The 14,241-nt window shown below is 32.8% G+C and overlaps 3 protein-coding genes across 3 annotated transcripts; all 3 read left to right on the top strand.

Moving 5' to 3' along the window:
• The first annotated feature begins 484 nt into the window (after window positions 1-484).
• LOC115701134 (protein SENSITIVE TO PROTON RHIZOTOXICITY 2) lies at window positions 485-2,279 on the top strand. The gene has a single exon (XM_030628839.2). The coding sequence runs from the start codon at window positions 607-609 to the stop codon at window positions 1,936-1,938; it is 1,332 nt and encodes a 443-aa protein (XP_030484699.2). The 5' UTR covers window positions 485-606; the 3' UTR covers window positions 1,939-2,279.
• Window positions 2,280-2,964: 685 nt separating this feature from the next.
• LOC115700435 (ethylene-responsive transcription factor CRF2-like) lies at window positions 2,965-3,680 on the top strand. Its single transcript, XM_061103486.1, has one exon. It carries the CDS (start codon window positions 2,965-2,967, stop codon window positions 3,472-3,474), a length of 510 nt encoding a protein of 169 aa, XP_060959469.1. The 3' UTR covers window positions 3,475-3,680.
• Window positions 3,681-5,846: 2,166 nt separating this feature from the next.
• On the top strand, window positions 5,847-11,011 carry LOC115701469 (histone H2B.7-like). The gene is made up of 2 exons (XM_030629281.2): window positions 5,847-6,333; window positions 10,452-11,011. Exons 1-2 carry the CDS (start codon window positions 5,915-5,917, stop codon window positions 10,861-10,863), a joined length of 831 nt encoding a protein of 276 aa, XP_030485141.2. The 5' UTR covers window positions 5,847-5,914; the 3' UTR covers window positions 10,864-11,011.
• Window positions 11,012-14,241: the final 3,230 nt, after the last annotated feature.

Genomic DNA, 14,241 nt, shown 5'->3' with positions numbered 1-14,241 from the left:
GTAGACTGGGGTTGCTCTTTCGGGTTGGGGTTGGGGTCGGAGGGGTTGGGGTCGTGGTCGACGGGGGTGAGGGTGGTGATCGGCGTTGGGGTTGACGTGGGTGGGTGAGGGTGGTTCGGGTGAGGGTGGGCGGTTGGGGTGAGATAGAGGGAGAGAGAGAGATGATGCAGAGAGAGAGAATATTGTGAGGGGGGTATTTTTGGGGTTTTGAAAAAAAAGGAATAGTTTTTTTAGGTTTTAAATTTTTGGTTTAAAAATCAAATTTTTTGATTTTCTAAGCATAGAAAATCAAATTTCCCTACTATAATAAATAGATTAGTGATATGTGAGGGAGGTTTTATGTGGGGATGAATATATATATATAAATATACATATATAAACATATTTATATATGTTATATCTAGTTGACTTCTCTTAATTAGTTTTTTTTTACCAATCTAGTTATAAACTATTTATATATTCCATACATATCTTATTATACATGTTATTAGCATCTTCAACATATAGCTTAATTGGTTTCCCTAGGCTATATAATCCCCATCTAAACCTCCTAAAAATCCATTTCATCATCAACTATACATACAAATATACACACATACATATATCATGATGAATAATAATGATAATACAAAATTATACACCAATTTATTATCATCATCACCACCACTTGATCACAATCATGATCAAATTAATAATTTGTCTCATCAAATGTACTCCAATATTAATAGTAATAATAATAATATTTCATCATCTTCTTCCTCATTCCCTCCTCCTCCCCGGCCACATGATCATAATCAAGATCAATACTACTCATCATCATCAAACAACAACAACAATCTCAACTCCATCCTCTACACTCTTTCGATTCTCAAACAAAAAGTCCACCAACTCCAATCCCTAGCGGCCATCCTCCTATCTCCACCGCCACTTGGCAATGATAATGAGCAGAGTGCAACAACATCAGTAGCAGGTGGATCGTCATCATCATCAGCTATAGCTAGCATGAATATGTACAATACAATTCAAGATATCATAGCGGCTTCCTCTTCTATGCTACTCAATTTCCACAACATGGGACTTTTGTCTCCAGATATTATCCACAACAACAACAACAAGGTCATGAACAATATTAATACTAATACTTTCTATTCAAGTAATGATCATCATCATCATAGTACTCTCAATAATTGGTTGGGTAATACTAATCATGAGATTTACAATAATAATAACACTACTACTAATCATGATGATCAAATCATGATGAGTACTAATAATACCTTATTATTTCCTACTACTACTACTCTAGTTGTAAAGGGTGAAACTAGTAATAGTACTACAAATATCATCATAACAAAATCATCAAAGAAAGATCATGATGAGGATCATAATGATGATTTTGATATAATTGAGTTGGAAGCTAGGGATTTATTAGCAAAATACACACACTATTGTCAAATTTGTGGTAAAGGGTTCAAAAGAGATGCAAATTTGAGGATGCACATGAGAGCACATGGAGACCAATACAAGACAAGTGAAGCCTTGTGTAGTAATTACAACAATAAATTAAGTATTAATACTACTACTACCAATGAGCATTGGAAAATGAGTAGTAGTAATCATAAGAAGAAGTACTCTTGTCCTGAAGAAGGGTGTAGATGGAACAAGAAACATGTCAAATTCCAACCATTGAAATCAATGATTTGTGTTAAGAATCATTACAAGAGAAGCCATTGTCCTAAAATGTATGTGTGTAAGAGATGTAGTAACAAGCAATTTTCAGTGTTGTCTGATTTGAGGACTCATGAGAAGCATTGTGGGGACCTTAATAAGTGGCAATGTTCTTGTGGGACAACTTTTTCTAGGAAGGATAAACTTATGGGGCATGTGGCTTTGTTCATTGGACACACTCCTCTTAATCATAAGATGATTAATACCTAATCATTTTTAATTAGTTTTCATGTTTGTTTTTTTGTTTTTGTTTTTGAGAGAGAGATCATGTTAATTTGCTGCATTTGTGTTTATATTATTATTTTTTTTTTTGTATGATTGTATTAATTATTTGATATGTAAAACTATTATATACTAATTACTTATGTAAAACTGTATAGAATTTTAGATATATATATACATGAAAATATTGTGACATTAATTAAAATCATGGGCAGACTTAAAATTTTTTATTATAGAAAATTTATTTTATTTTTGATAATTTAATTGTTATAAAAATATTTGTGAGGCTTATTTATAATTTTATGGGTATAATTAAGAAATTAATTAAAATATTTCTTAAATATATTATTTTTTTCATAAACATGCATGTGTGTCATGATAGTAATATTTCTTTTTAGATAAAAAAATTTGTTGTTATTAATTAGGTGAATGAAAATAAGGTATTTTTTGTTGTATAATATTTGAATTATACATTACATAAATCTCTAATTAATAATGTTTGTATTTTTGTTCATCAAAATATATTAATTAATTATGATCATGAGTTGTACGCACCTAAGTTAAATTTATCTAACACTAGGGTGTTATATGTATATAATGATAAAAATAACTTAACAAAGTGAGTTAATTAATTTTGTAATGATAACATTTGTCTAAAATAAGTAAAGAAACTGAAAGTTTGTTCTAATATGAACTTTTATTGTTTTTCACTACTCACTATAGATCAAAGAATATTTGTTCATGTAAATAATTTTTCTTGTTTTTTTTTTTTTTAATTTCTAGATTTGTTAATTCGGATTTACTATATGTAAGTTACTTAAACTAAATTTGTTTAAGTTAATCAAATGTGAGTAAGCCCTTCAAATGCACAATTAGCTTCAATAATCTTCCTGCAACACAAATTATTTACAAAAATATTTGATTGTTACAAATGACTAAATATCATTCCTTTGATAGATCTATTGCATATCTTTCTTCCTCTCATTTCATCTCACACATTCTTCATAAAGAAAAATGAATCAATTACTATATAGATCAAGGCATGATCATCATCATCATCATGACCATTATGTTGATCAAACGGCTAATATTTGTGACATTATTGATGATAATAACAATGTTATGAATATTGGCTCACCCTTGGGGAAATTCAAAGGTGTTGTGCCACAACAAAATGGAAATTGGGGTGCACAAATCTATGCCAACCACCAGAGAATTTGGCTTGGAACGTTTAAGTCAGAGAAGGCGGCCGCCATGGCTTATGATAGCGCTACCATCAAACTCCAAAATGGGGACATAAATAGAAACTTTCCATGGACTAATATTACTCTCCATGAGCCCGATTTTCAAAGTCATTACACTGTGGAAGCAGTTCTCAACATGATGGTTCTTATATCAATTGAAATTCGTTTTATTAAAAATGAGTATGGAAAAAAAGAAGTTGTGGAGATTAATAGTGTTAGTACTACTAATTACCATGATCAATCTTCATCATCATCGTCGTCAATTCAACCAACAAATTAGGATTTGTGGGGGTGAACAATTTTCGTGTAGACAACTATTTCAAAAGGAGTTAACACCAAGCGATGTTGGTAAGCTCAATAGACTCGTCATCCCTAAAAAATACGTTGTGGAGTATTTTCCTTACATTAGTGAATTAGATAGTAATCATAACACAAATAAAAATCCTAATTCAAATATTATTGTGGAGAGTACTAATACTGAAAGTGGGGTTGAAGATATATATTGAACTAGTTTTCTATGACAGGCTAATGAGGTCATAGAAATTTCGATATTGTTATTGGAGGAGTAGCCAAAGTTTCGTCTTTACAAGGGGTTGGAATCGTTTTGTGAAGGAAAATAATTTGAAGGCCAATGATGTTATAACATTTTATACATGTCATAAATGCTACGTCGCACCACCCATTTCTTCCCTCTCTCGCCGTCTTCTTCCCTCTATCGATCTCCCTTTCTTTTCGTCTCTCTCATCCATTGATCTTCACCCACCCCTCCTCCCGTCGGTCTCTCTCTCCTCTCCGTTGCATACGTCGAACCACCACCACCACCTCCTGTCCGTCTCCCTCTCTCTCTTTCTCTCTCTCCGAGCTCGGTATAAAGACATTTATTTATTTATATACTTTTTTATTTATTATATATATTTATTTTATTATTGTATAAATTTAATGTGTTTTAAAGTTAGTTGTTATTGTAATAAATTAATTAGTTGTTTTATTTTAATTTAAGTAAAATTATAAAACTAATGCAGGAAAAAAATAAGGGAAAATAGTAAAAAAATCTATATTTTTTTTTTTAAACTGTCGCCTATAGTATAGGGAACGGTTTAAAACCGTCACCTATACCATGTTATCGGTGATGGTTTTAAACTGTTGGAAAGTCCATATTAGCGACGGTTTTTAACCGTCGCCTATTTTTCCCGTTTTGCGACGATCGTATAGGCGACGGTTATAGAGACCGACGGAAATACTTTAAACGACTGTTTAAAAATATCGGGAAAAACTATTTTTGTAGTAGTTAATTAGATTCTAATAATATTTCAATTTAGCATGAGATTTTTTTTTAAAAATATTAAAAATTGCAATGTATTATTCTTTCTCAATTGGCAACTACATAGTTGGTTGAAAAAACTTATGCATGGGAAGTAATTATAATCAATGACCTTATTCATATTAAATTTTGAAGAAAAAATCACTAAATATAAATTAGTGATTAAAAATATAGTTTTTAAAAAATAAAATTAAATAATATGGAAAACAATAACATCCTTCTTTTAAATAGAAATATGTAATTTTATTAACTCAAATCTTTAAAATTAGAACATCACGTAAATTACTTAAAATCGTAGAATTTAAATATATACAACTAGCATTTAATTATAAAGCTCTAGTTAAATAGTAAGTAACACGATTAGTAGATCGTTTAACAAAAATTAAAAAAACATTATTCAAACTAGAAGATCCGTATGCACTCTGAAATGTAAAACTCAAAAAAACATTATTCAAACTAGAAGATCGTGACCAAACTGTCTGACTCTACCACCACATTATGTTGCTCCAATTCTTTCAACCAACTCAACACCTCTTTAACTCCAATAGCTTCAACAAGAACAGAATCAAAATTTTTACTTATGTTATTTATCTGTAACAAGAAACTAAACTTAATTAATTACATTGCAAATTACTTTTAAAATTAAGGCTAATTAGGATTTTTGCCCCCTGAACTTTGACATGTACCAAATTATGCTCCCTAAACTTTTAAGGCCATTGAAAATGCCCCCTGAACTATTGAGATTGTTGGATTTAAGGACTTTTGTCTAATTTTATTCAATTTTACTATTTCAATGATTGTTTAAGTACTAAACCATGTTCCCCAGACTTTGATATCTACCAAATTATGCCCTTCGAACTTTGATATGTACTAAATTATGCTCCCTGAACTTTCATCTATGTTAGACTTTTTACTAAAATTAGAAAAAAGTCCTTAAATTCAACAATCTCAACAGTTCATGGGGCATTTTTAATGACCTTAAAAGTTCAGAGGCATAATTATGTCAAAGTTCATAGGGCAAAAATCCTAATTAGCTTAAAATTAATATTATTCTATAAAATATAATATGTCAAAATTAGAGATCCACAAAATAATGTACTTTAATATATTTTCTTTTTTAGAAAACCACCCGCCAAATCCAAATATTTCTCAAAATTTTAAAATCCAACATAACAAGTCAACGATCCTTGTCATAATCCAATCTCCACCGTCCATTCACTCATTCCCCAACAAATAAAGTAATCCACGTCACCAATCCGCATCTCACTCTTTGAACCAATCAAAATCAATTCCCTTTACATATAAATATAAATCGACAAACCCAATGCATTCACTCAATCGCTAATTATCCTTTCATTTCTCTCTTTAGAAAGCCCAGTAATCTTCAGAGCTCATAACAATGGCGCCAAAGGCAGAGAAGAAGCCAGCTGAGAAGAAACCGGTGGAGAAGGCCGAGAAGGCTCCGGCAGAGAAGAAGCCACGTGCCGAGAAGAAGTTGCCAAAGGACGCTTCCGGAACCGACAAGAAGAAGAAGAGAACGAAGAAGAGCGTGGAGACTTACAAGATCTACATCTTCAAAGTTTTGAAACAAGTTCATCCAGATATTGGAATCTCCAGCAAAGCTATGGGAATAATGAACAGTTTCATCAACGATATCTTTGAGAAACTCGCTCAAGAAGCCTCTAAGCTGGCTCGCTACAACAAGAAGCCTACCATCACCTCTCGGGAAATTCAGACCGCCGTTCGGCTTGTTCTTCCCGGTGAGCTTGCTAAGCACGCCGTTTCTGAGGGAACCAAGGCAGTTACTAAGTTCACCAGCTCTTAGATCTGATCTGGTTGAGTTTATGTAAATTGAAGTTATAATTTCTTATTAGTTAGTTAATTCCTAAATTAAATGTAATTTGTGGAATTGAATCCATTTGAAATGAAAAATTAAATGGCTGATTATCTAAATTCTGTTAATTATATAATATTTTTGTGTTGAATTTGATATGAAAAAGGCTTAACTAATTCATTAGATACGTTCCAATAATATTTTGTTATTATTCATTATTATTAATAATTTGTTATTTGATTGTTAAATTTGTGTATAGAAATTATTATTTTTATCCAATTTGTCTTATATAACCAAATAAATTAAAGATCAAATTTGCAACAATAAAACAAATGGTTTTTGTTATTATCGTATATAAAAACTGTTGGAGAATTAAACAGAGAATAAGATCAAAGTTCTAAGAATAAATAATGGACTTGAATTGTGTTCAGATGAATTCAAACTATTTTGTGCCAATGAAGGAATTCTAAGACATAAGAAAATGATTGACTCTCCAACAAAATGGTTTGACTAAAAGGATAAATAGAACACTGTTTTAGAGGGTGAGATGCTTGCTCCTAGTTGGTTTGACAAGAAAAATATGGGGAGAAGCACTCAATACAACATGTTACTTGATCAACATATGTCCATCTATTGCTAATCAATTCAAGACACATCAGGAACTTTGAACAGGAAAGCCCCCAAAGTTTGACCATTTGAGAGTTTTTGGATGCATTACTTTTGTGCACATCAAACAAGATAAATTGCAACCAATGACACTTGAGTGCATGTTTCTTAGATACCCTAAAAGGGTCAAGGATTACAAGGTCTAGTGCCTTGGAGAAGGACACAAAAAATGCATGATCAACAGGTGATATGCCTATGAAAACCAAAGCCACATCAAAAGACAATGAAATTGATCAGAGAGACAATGTTCTGTTTGAGGTGGATCAAGCAGATGTGTCACTTCATATAGAATTAAATGAGAATGAGTCAAATGAGGAAGATGAGACAAAAGACAACCTCAACAAACATCAGTTAGCCAGAGATAGAGAGAGAAGGGAGAGCAAATCTTGAACTAGGTTTGGCTATTCTGATTTTATTGCCTATGCACTGGTTGCAGCCGAAGGCAATGATAGCTCAGAACCAACTTACTATCAAGAGGCAATAAGTGGCAAGAATGTTATAGCATGGTTGCAGACAATTGAAGAAGAGAAGATATCCTTGTTAAAGAGCAAGACATGGAGTAGTATTAAGAGACATGATGGACAAAAGCTAATATCCTAAAAGTGGATTTTCAGACAAAAGGAAGGCATTCCTAGAATTGAGGAAGCAAGGTACAAGGCAGGGCCGACCTTGAAACAAAGTGGACCATAAGGAAAAAAAAAATTGGGCCCTTATGTTAGAAAAAATGTGGTATTTTTTAAAATCGTTAAAAAAAATGTATAATTTTAAAAGAGGAAAAAAAAAATTTGGGCCCCTGGGCTGGGTGGGCCCTAGGCACAGGCCTAGCCCGCCTATGCCCAGGGCCGGGCTTGGTACATGGTAAGACTTGTTACCAAGGAATTCACTCATAAAGAAGGTGTAGATTTCAATAAAAAAATTTACCAGTGGTTAAGCAAACTTTAATAATGGAAATGATGGCCAAGGCCACAAAGTTTGACTTAGAAATTTACTAAATGGATGTAAGAACTGCTTTCTTACACGAGGGAAGAAGATCTCGACCCAGATCCAAGAACTACTTTCTTACACGAGGAAATTGACTATTGGAGCTGAGACGAAGTGAGTTCGAAGGAGCTCAGCCTAGATCTGACTGATCCCGACCCAGATCCAACCGAACTCATCCTAGGTTTGTTTGACCCCTGCCCAGATCTGACCAACCACTTTCCAAATTCAACCATCGCCTACAAGAAGGAAAGAAGATGACGAAGAAGAAAAGGATAAAGAAGATGAAATGTAAAATAATTTAAGGGAGAGATTTTTTTTTTTTGATAATCTAGTGCATATATTATTTTTTACATTATTTTGGGGAGAATTTTTTTTTGATAATTTGGTGAAGAAGAAGATCGAAAAGTTACCTAAAAGATAATAATTTATGGAAGAGATTTTTAAAAAATATATATTTTTTAATAGTTTTAATAATTTTAGTTAGTTTTGGATTGTCTTTGGATTGTTTTTAATGATAATTAAATATGAACGCGAAATCTGTATATTTGTTTAAATGTGGGATAATTCATGCACACATAACTACTTTTATATTTACCAATAAAAGTATAGGTCGGCAAATTTTTCCACTAAAATTTAAAATTGGAAGATTAGTTGCAAGTAAATTAAAAATTTAGAAAATTTAGCTACAATTATCTTATTAAATAAGTAATGGTAAGTGAAAATTTTTTAATGTTTGTTTGATCATGATCATTTCTTTACTAGAATAAGATCTGTGCATTATACTATAGAACTTTGTCCAATTAAACTTAAATGAATATTATTCTTCATAAAAATATTAGGAAAATTCTTTAATGGACTCCCTTATAATAGACACATTAATACTTTTCTTATAATCCATTTTAATTGGTGATGGTAGAAAACTTCTTCAAAAATATTATTGGGCTTAGTGTATTGAATCAAAATTTAGTTTGATTTGGTCAAAGTGGATGTACTCATGCATACCTTAAATTACTATTCAATTGGTCCACCTAGATAAATACAAATGAGAAAAAAAAATTGTTTCATTTTTTATTCTTAGTTTTTTTTTTCTAAGAAAAAAGAAACTGAATGGAATTGATGGCATTAGATTTTTACCAGATTAAGTGTTTTCACTAAAATCTTCCCCATCACAAATCTTTTCATTTTGTTTTTCAATTTAATTTCGTATGAAGCAGTTTTCTTCTTTGTCTTCAGATTCTTCTTCATTTTGTTATTTCATAGTGACCTTAATATTAGAGAACTCATACAAAAAAAATGAAATTTGTTTCTCCTCATGTATAATTATTTATAAGATATATTGATTGATTATAAAAGTTTTGTAAATCCAAATCCACATAAATGCAAAAAATATAAAAACAACATTATGTTTATGAACCAGATAAAAAAAAAAACTTGCAGATAATAAATAACAAACAAAATGAAAGAGATCCAATCAAATCACTCAATCTCTTCTCTCACTTTGTTAATCCTATTTAAATTTATTTTTTTTTAAGTAAAATAGAATTAAAGATTCAATGTGATGAGGCACACAAAATATAGTGGATATACATATTACAACCAATTACCCTTTAATAATTAGGGTGTCTATTGATAGACCCAATTTTAGAGTGTCTATTGTAGAATTACCCAAAATATTATTATAAAAACTAATGGAAAATTCTACCATGTACACCCTTAAAATGGATATATTGATGCACCCCTATCTATTTTAGCATTCAAAATAATTTTTTAGTCAAATTTTTTCTCATGGTCATATATGTTATAGTTATTTAAGACATCCTGCAAAATTTTAAGAAATTTAGAAAAGTTTAACACGCCGAAAATTATGTTCAAACAGTGTGTTGCACGCGTGACTATTTTATTTTATACGCGTGTAAAATAGACTATTTAAACATTGTTTTCTATATTGTAAATTATTCTGAATTTTTCAAAATTTTGTAGGATATCTTAAATAGCCATAACGTACATGAATATGAAAAAAAAATTAGACTAAATTTTTTTTCTGGATGCCGAAACAAGTTAAGGGTGTATCAGTACATCCCTTCTAAGGGGGTGCATTGTAGAATCACCAAAAACTAATATGTCAAAATGTAATTTAATATATTTTTCAGAAAGCCCTCGTCATATGGTCACCCGCCAAATCCAAATATTTCTCAAATTTTCTTAAACCATCGTAACAAGTCAACAATCCTTGTCATAATCCAATCTCCACCGTCCATTCACTCGTTCCTAACAAATAAAGTAATCCACGTCACCAATCCGCATCTCACTCTTTGAACCAATCAAAATCAATTCCCTTTACATATAAATATAAATCGACAAACCCAATGCATTCACTCAATCGCTAATTATCCTTTCATTTCTCTCTTTAGAAAGCCCAGTAATCTTCAGAGCTCATAACAATGGCGCCAAAGGCAGAGAAGAAGCCAGCTGAGAAGAAACCGGTGGAGAAGGCCGAGAAGGCTCCGGCAGAGAAGAAGCCACGTGCCGAGAAGAAGTTGCCAAAGGACGCTTCCGGAACCGACAAGAAGAAGAAGAGAACGAAGAAGAGCGTCGAGACTTACAAGATCTACATCTTTAAAGTTCTGAAACAAGTTCATCCTGATATTGGAATCTCCAGCAAAGCTATGGGAATCATGAACAGTTTCATCAACGATATCTTCGAGAAACTCGCTCAAGAAGCCTCCAAGCTGGCTCGGTACAACAAGAAGCCAACCATCACCTCTCGGGAGATTCAGACCGCCGTTCGGCTTGTTCTTCCCGGTGAGCTTGCTAAGCACGCCGTGTCTGAGGGAACCAAGGCTGTTACTAAGTTCACCAGCTCTTAGAGCTGATCTGATTTGGTTTATATCTTTGTTATGTAAAGCTTTTTATTGTTATTAGTTAGTTAATTTCTATATTTTCTAATTATTCCTTTTTGTAATTTGTGGTGTAAAATCCATTTTAAATGAGAAATGAAATGGTTCTTTATCCAAATATTCTGATTCTGTGTTTCTCGTTTTACAATGTGAGAATTTTCTGCTTACGTAATAATTAATCAAAATATGAATGAAATTTAAATTATAATATCTAATGTACTTAAATGTACTTTAATGCTATGAGCTATGCTCTTTGAAAGCTTACGAGAAATCTAGAGGAAACAATATAACTTTTACGGCTCACTAATGTCAACTAGCAAATAACTAACTTACAATAAGGCTAATTAATTAGTACGAAAACGGGTTTTTGGCTATTTGAAGTTTGGACTTAGCACTTTTCCTATGCAATTTGAGAAAAATATTAGTAATACATTTAGTTTGAGATAAGTACATATCATTAGAATATTTACAAACTTTTAATCCAACCAAATAATGCAGGGATTCCAAGTCTTTATGAGCAAAGGAGTTGTTGGGATCAGATGTTAGTTGTTGAGTTAATTGAAAGTCTCGACCTGTGATAAATATGTCATCACTTATACTAGGAGATATATCAACTTATGACCAGAATCATAGGCAAACAATGAGGTATCAGACTGGGATGGTTGAAAACCCCAATGTAGTAAATTTTGTCTCAACTTATCATTCCAAGCTCTAGGAGCCCCTGTTTAAGGCCATATAGTTAGATAGCGCACATAGGGTAAGATAAGAAGAATGCACAAAACCTTGTGGTTGTTGGGAGATGATGTGTTTGGTAATGTGGTTGGACATGGACCATATGGAGTGATATGAGAACTAGGGGTATAGTGCCAACGTGACAAAAATTAACATTAGCATTATTACTTAAGGCAGATGAATTAAAAGTAGGAATGGGAAAAAAATTATGAGTTTCATTAAACACAACATATCTTGCTATAAATACTCACCCCTCAACAATTTTACACCTTTCACTCCATAGCTTTCACTCTTTTCTAAATTCACTTTTGCCAAACATACTATTTGAATCACGTATCATTGGAAGGAAAAAAACGGTGATTCTTGACTTTCTTAAGAACAAAATTATTAACCGAATTAACAGTTGGGATGGTAAATTCCTTTCTCGTGCTCGGAAAGAAATCTTGCTTAAAACTGTCATCCAATCCCTCCCAACTTATGCTATGAGTGTATTCCTCATTCCGTTGGGTATTTGCCAAGACATTGAGAAAATTATGGCAAACTTTTAGTGGAAAACAAAAAGTTCCAATGGTCAAGGCATCATCTGGATGTCTTGGGATCGTATGGCTGCACCTAAAGACTCTTGGGGTATGGATTTTCGACATCTCCATAATTTTTAGGGGTGTGCAGAAAGTCATCCGATCCAATCCCAACCGACCGATCCAATCCAAACCGATCCAATAGAATCGGATATCCAATCATAATTAAATCAGATCGGATGCAAATTTTAAAAATCCAATTGGATCGGATTGGATGTTGGATGAGACATTCGATCCAATGGATAACCGAACCGATCCAATCCAATATCATCCAATGTCCATCCAATCATATTTAATATTTATAATTTTATATATTTAATTATTTTGTTTTAAAAAAATATATTAATTATTAATATGTTTTACTGTGCACTTGCACACATATTAAGACTTTTGCTTATTAAATTAGATTTGTGTTATATTTTTATTATGGGATCATGAAAATTAGGTTGGATTTGGATTAAACTATTGTTTATTTCTATGTTGGATTATTAGGTTTTAAATTATATTTTTTCATATATTTTTTTAATGAAATCAACCTAAATAGTGGCTAAAATAGATTGGATTCATCAATTGGATCCATTGGGTGGATCCAATCTAATCCAATAAAAAATTAGTTAAAGCATCCAATAAATGGAACCGATCCAATCCAATACATCAATTGGATCAGATCGGATCAGATGACTCAATTCAATTGGATTGGATCGAATGGCAAAATCTAATATCCAATAAATAATTGGATTGGATCGGATGGGTTCAAATCCATTGGATGTGATCCAATGAACACCCCTAATAATTTCAACATTGCCATGTTGGCTAAGCAAGGTTGGAGACTTTTATGTTCACCATCTTCTCTTTCTAGTCAGGTTTATAAAGCAAAATACTACCCTTGCACTGATTTCCTAAATGCTGAATTGGGTAACAATCCTAGTTTTGTCTGGCGTAGTATTTGGAGTGCACAACATTTGGTTCGTCTCGGGGCTAGAATAACTATCGGTACTGGGCTTTCAACACACATTCTCAAACAACCTTGGCTTCCTGATCCTATCAACCCCTATGTCTCTACTACAGGATCGGGCCTTGATGAGTACATGGTTAGTTCTCTCCTTGATGTTTCTACCCGAAGCTGGGACGTCTCTCTTGTCAAAGATATGTTTAACACTCGGGATGCGGATTTAATTCTGGGAATCCCCCTTAGTTCTGCTGCTGTTGAAGATTATTGGTCATGGACTGGTGCTAGAACAAGCGGCTACACTGTAAAATCTGCTTATTCCATGCTGCAACTTTAGAAAAATACTCGGCCTGTTGTGAACAATTCGGGATTCTGGCACAAACTTTGGCACCTTAAAATACCACCTAAAGTGAAGAACTTCATGTGGAAAGCAGTATCTGATGCTCTTCTAACTTTCCTCCAACTGGTTACTAAGTGTGTAAGTATTTCCCCAACTTGTCTTGTTTGCCTTCAACATGTCGAGACAGCTTCTCATATTCTTCTCAACTGTCCTCTTGCTTTAAGTTGTTGACACAAAGCTGGTTGATCCCTCATTCTGATTCGAATGGCACTATTAGACACTAGCTTGACAGTGTGTTTAATAGATATGATGATGATGTTATTTGCCGTGTAATTATGATTTGTTGGGCTCTTTGGAAAGCAAGAGACACCTTAGTTTGGGATAAAAAAGCTTCCTCTTCTACTCAAATACTCACTTCAGCTTGAGTTACTCTTGATCATTGGCGAAAAGCTCAAGATAAAACATGTTTATTATCATCCTCTCTTTTGCATGATGGTAGTAACATTGAGCAATGGACGACACCTGCTTCTAATACGGTTAAGATCAATGTTGATGGTGCAATATTTGAGAAGGAAAATTAATGCCTATGGATTTGGTGTGGTTGCACGTGATTCGAATGGCCAAATTATCGACTTTATTGCCAAATATTACCATGGGACTTACATGGCTGAGGTTGTTGAGGCTTTAGGGGTTAAGGAGGCTCTTAGTTGGCTAAAAGTCAAAGGATGGAGCATGAGGCTCTTAGACAG

The sequence above is a fragment of the Cannabis sativa genome, chromosome 8 (assembly GCF_029168945.1).
Source record: "Cannabis sativa cultivar Pink pepper isolate KNU-18-1 chromosome 8, ASM2916894v1, whole genome shotgun sequence".
Taxonomy (NCBI): Eukaryota; Viridiplantae; Streptophyta; class Magnoliopsida; order Rosales; family Cannabaceae; genus Cannabis; species Cannabis sativa.
This window is presented reverse-complemented; position numbering and strand designations above follow the sequence as displayed.

What these genes read in the sequence shown, in the direction of transcription:
- LOC115700435 (XM_061103486.1), top strand. Translation starts at nt 2,965, where the DNA reads ATGAATCAATTACTATATAGATCAAGGCATGATCATCATCATCATCAT.
- LOC115701134 (XM_030628839.2), top strand. Translation starts at nt 607, where the DNA reads ATGATGAATAATAATGATAATACAAAATTATACACCAATTTATTATCA.
- LOC115701469 (XM_030629281.2), top strand. Translation starts at nt 5,915, where the DNA reads ATGGCGCCAAAGGCAGAGAAGAAGCCAGCTGAGAAGAAACCGGTGGAG. An exon ending in GCAGTTACTAAGTTCACCAG is followed by an intron (nt 6,334 to 10,451) that starts CTCTTAGATCTG and finishes GGCGCCAAAGGC; the next exon opens with AGAGAAGAAGCCAGCTGAGA.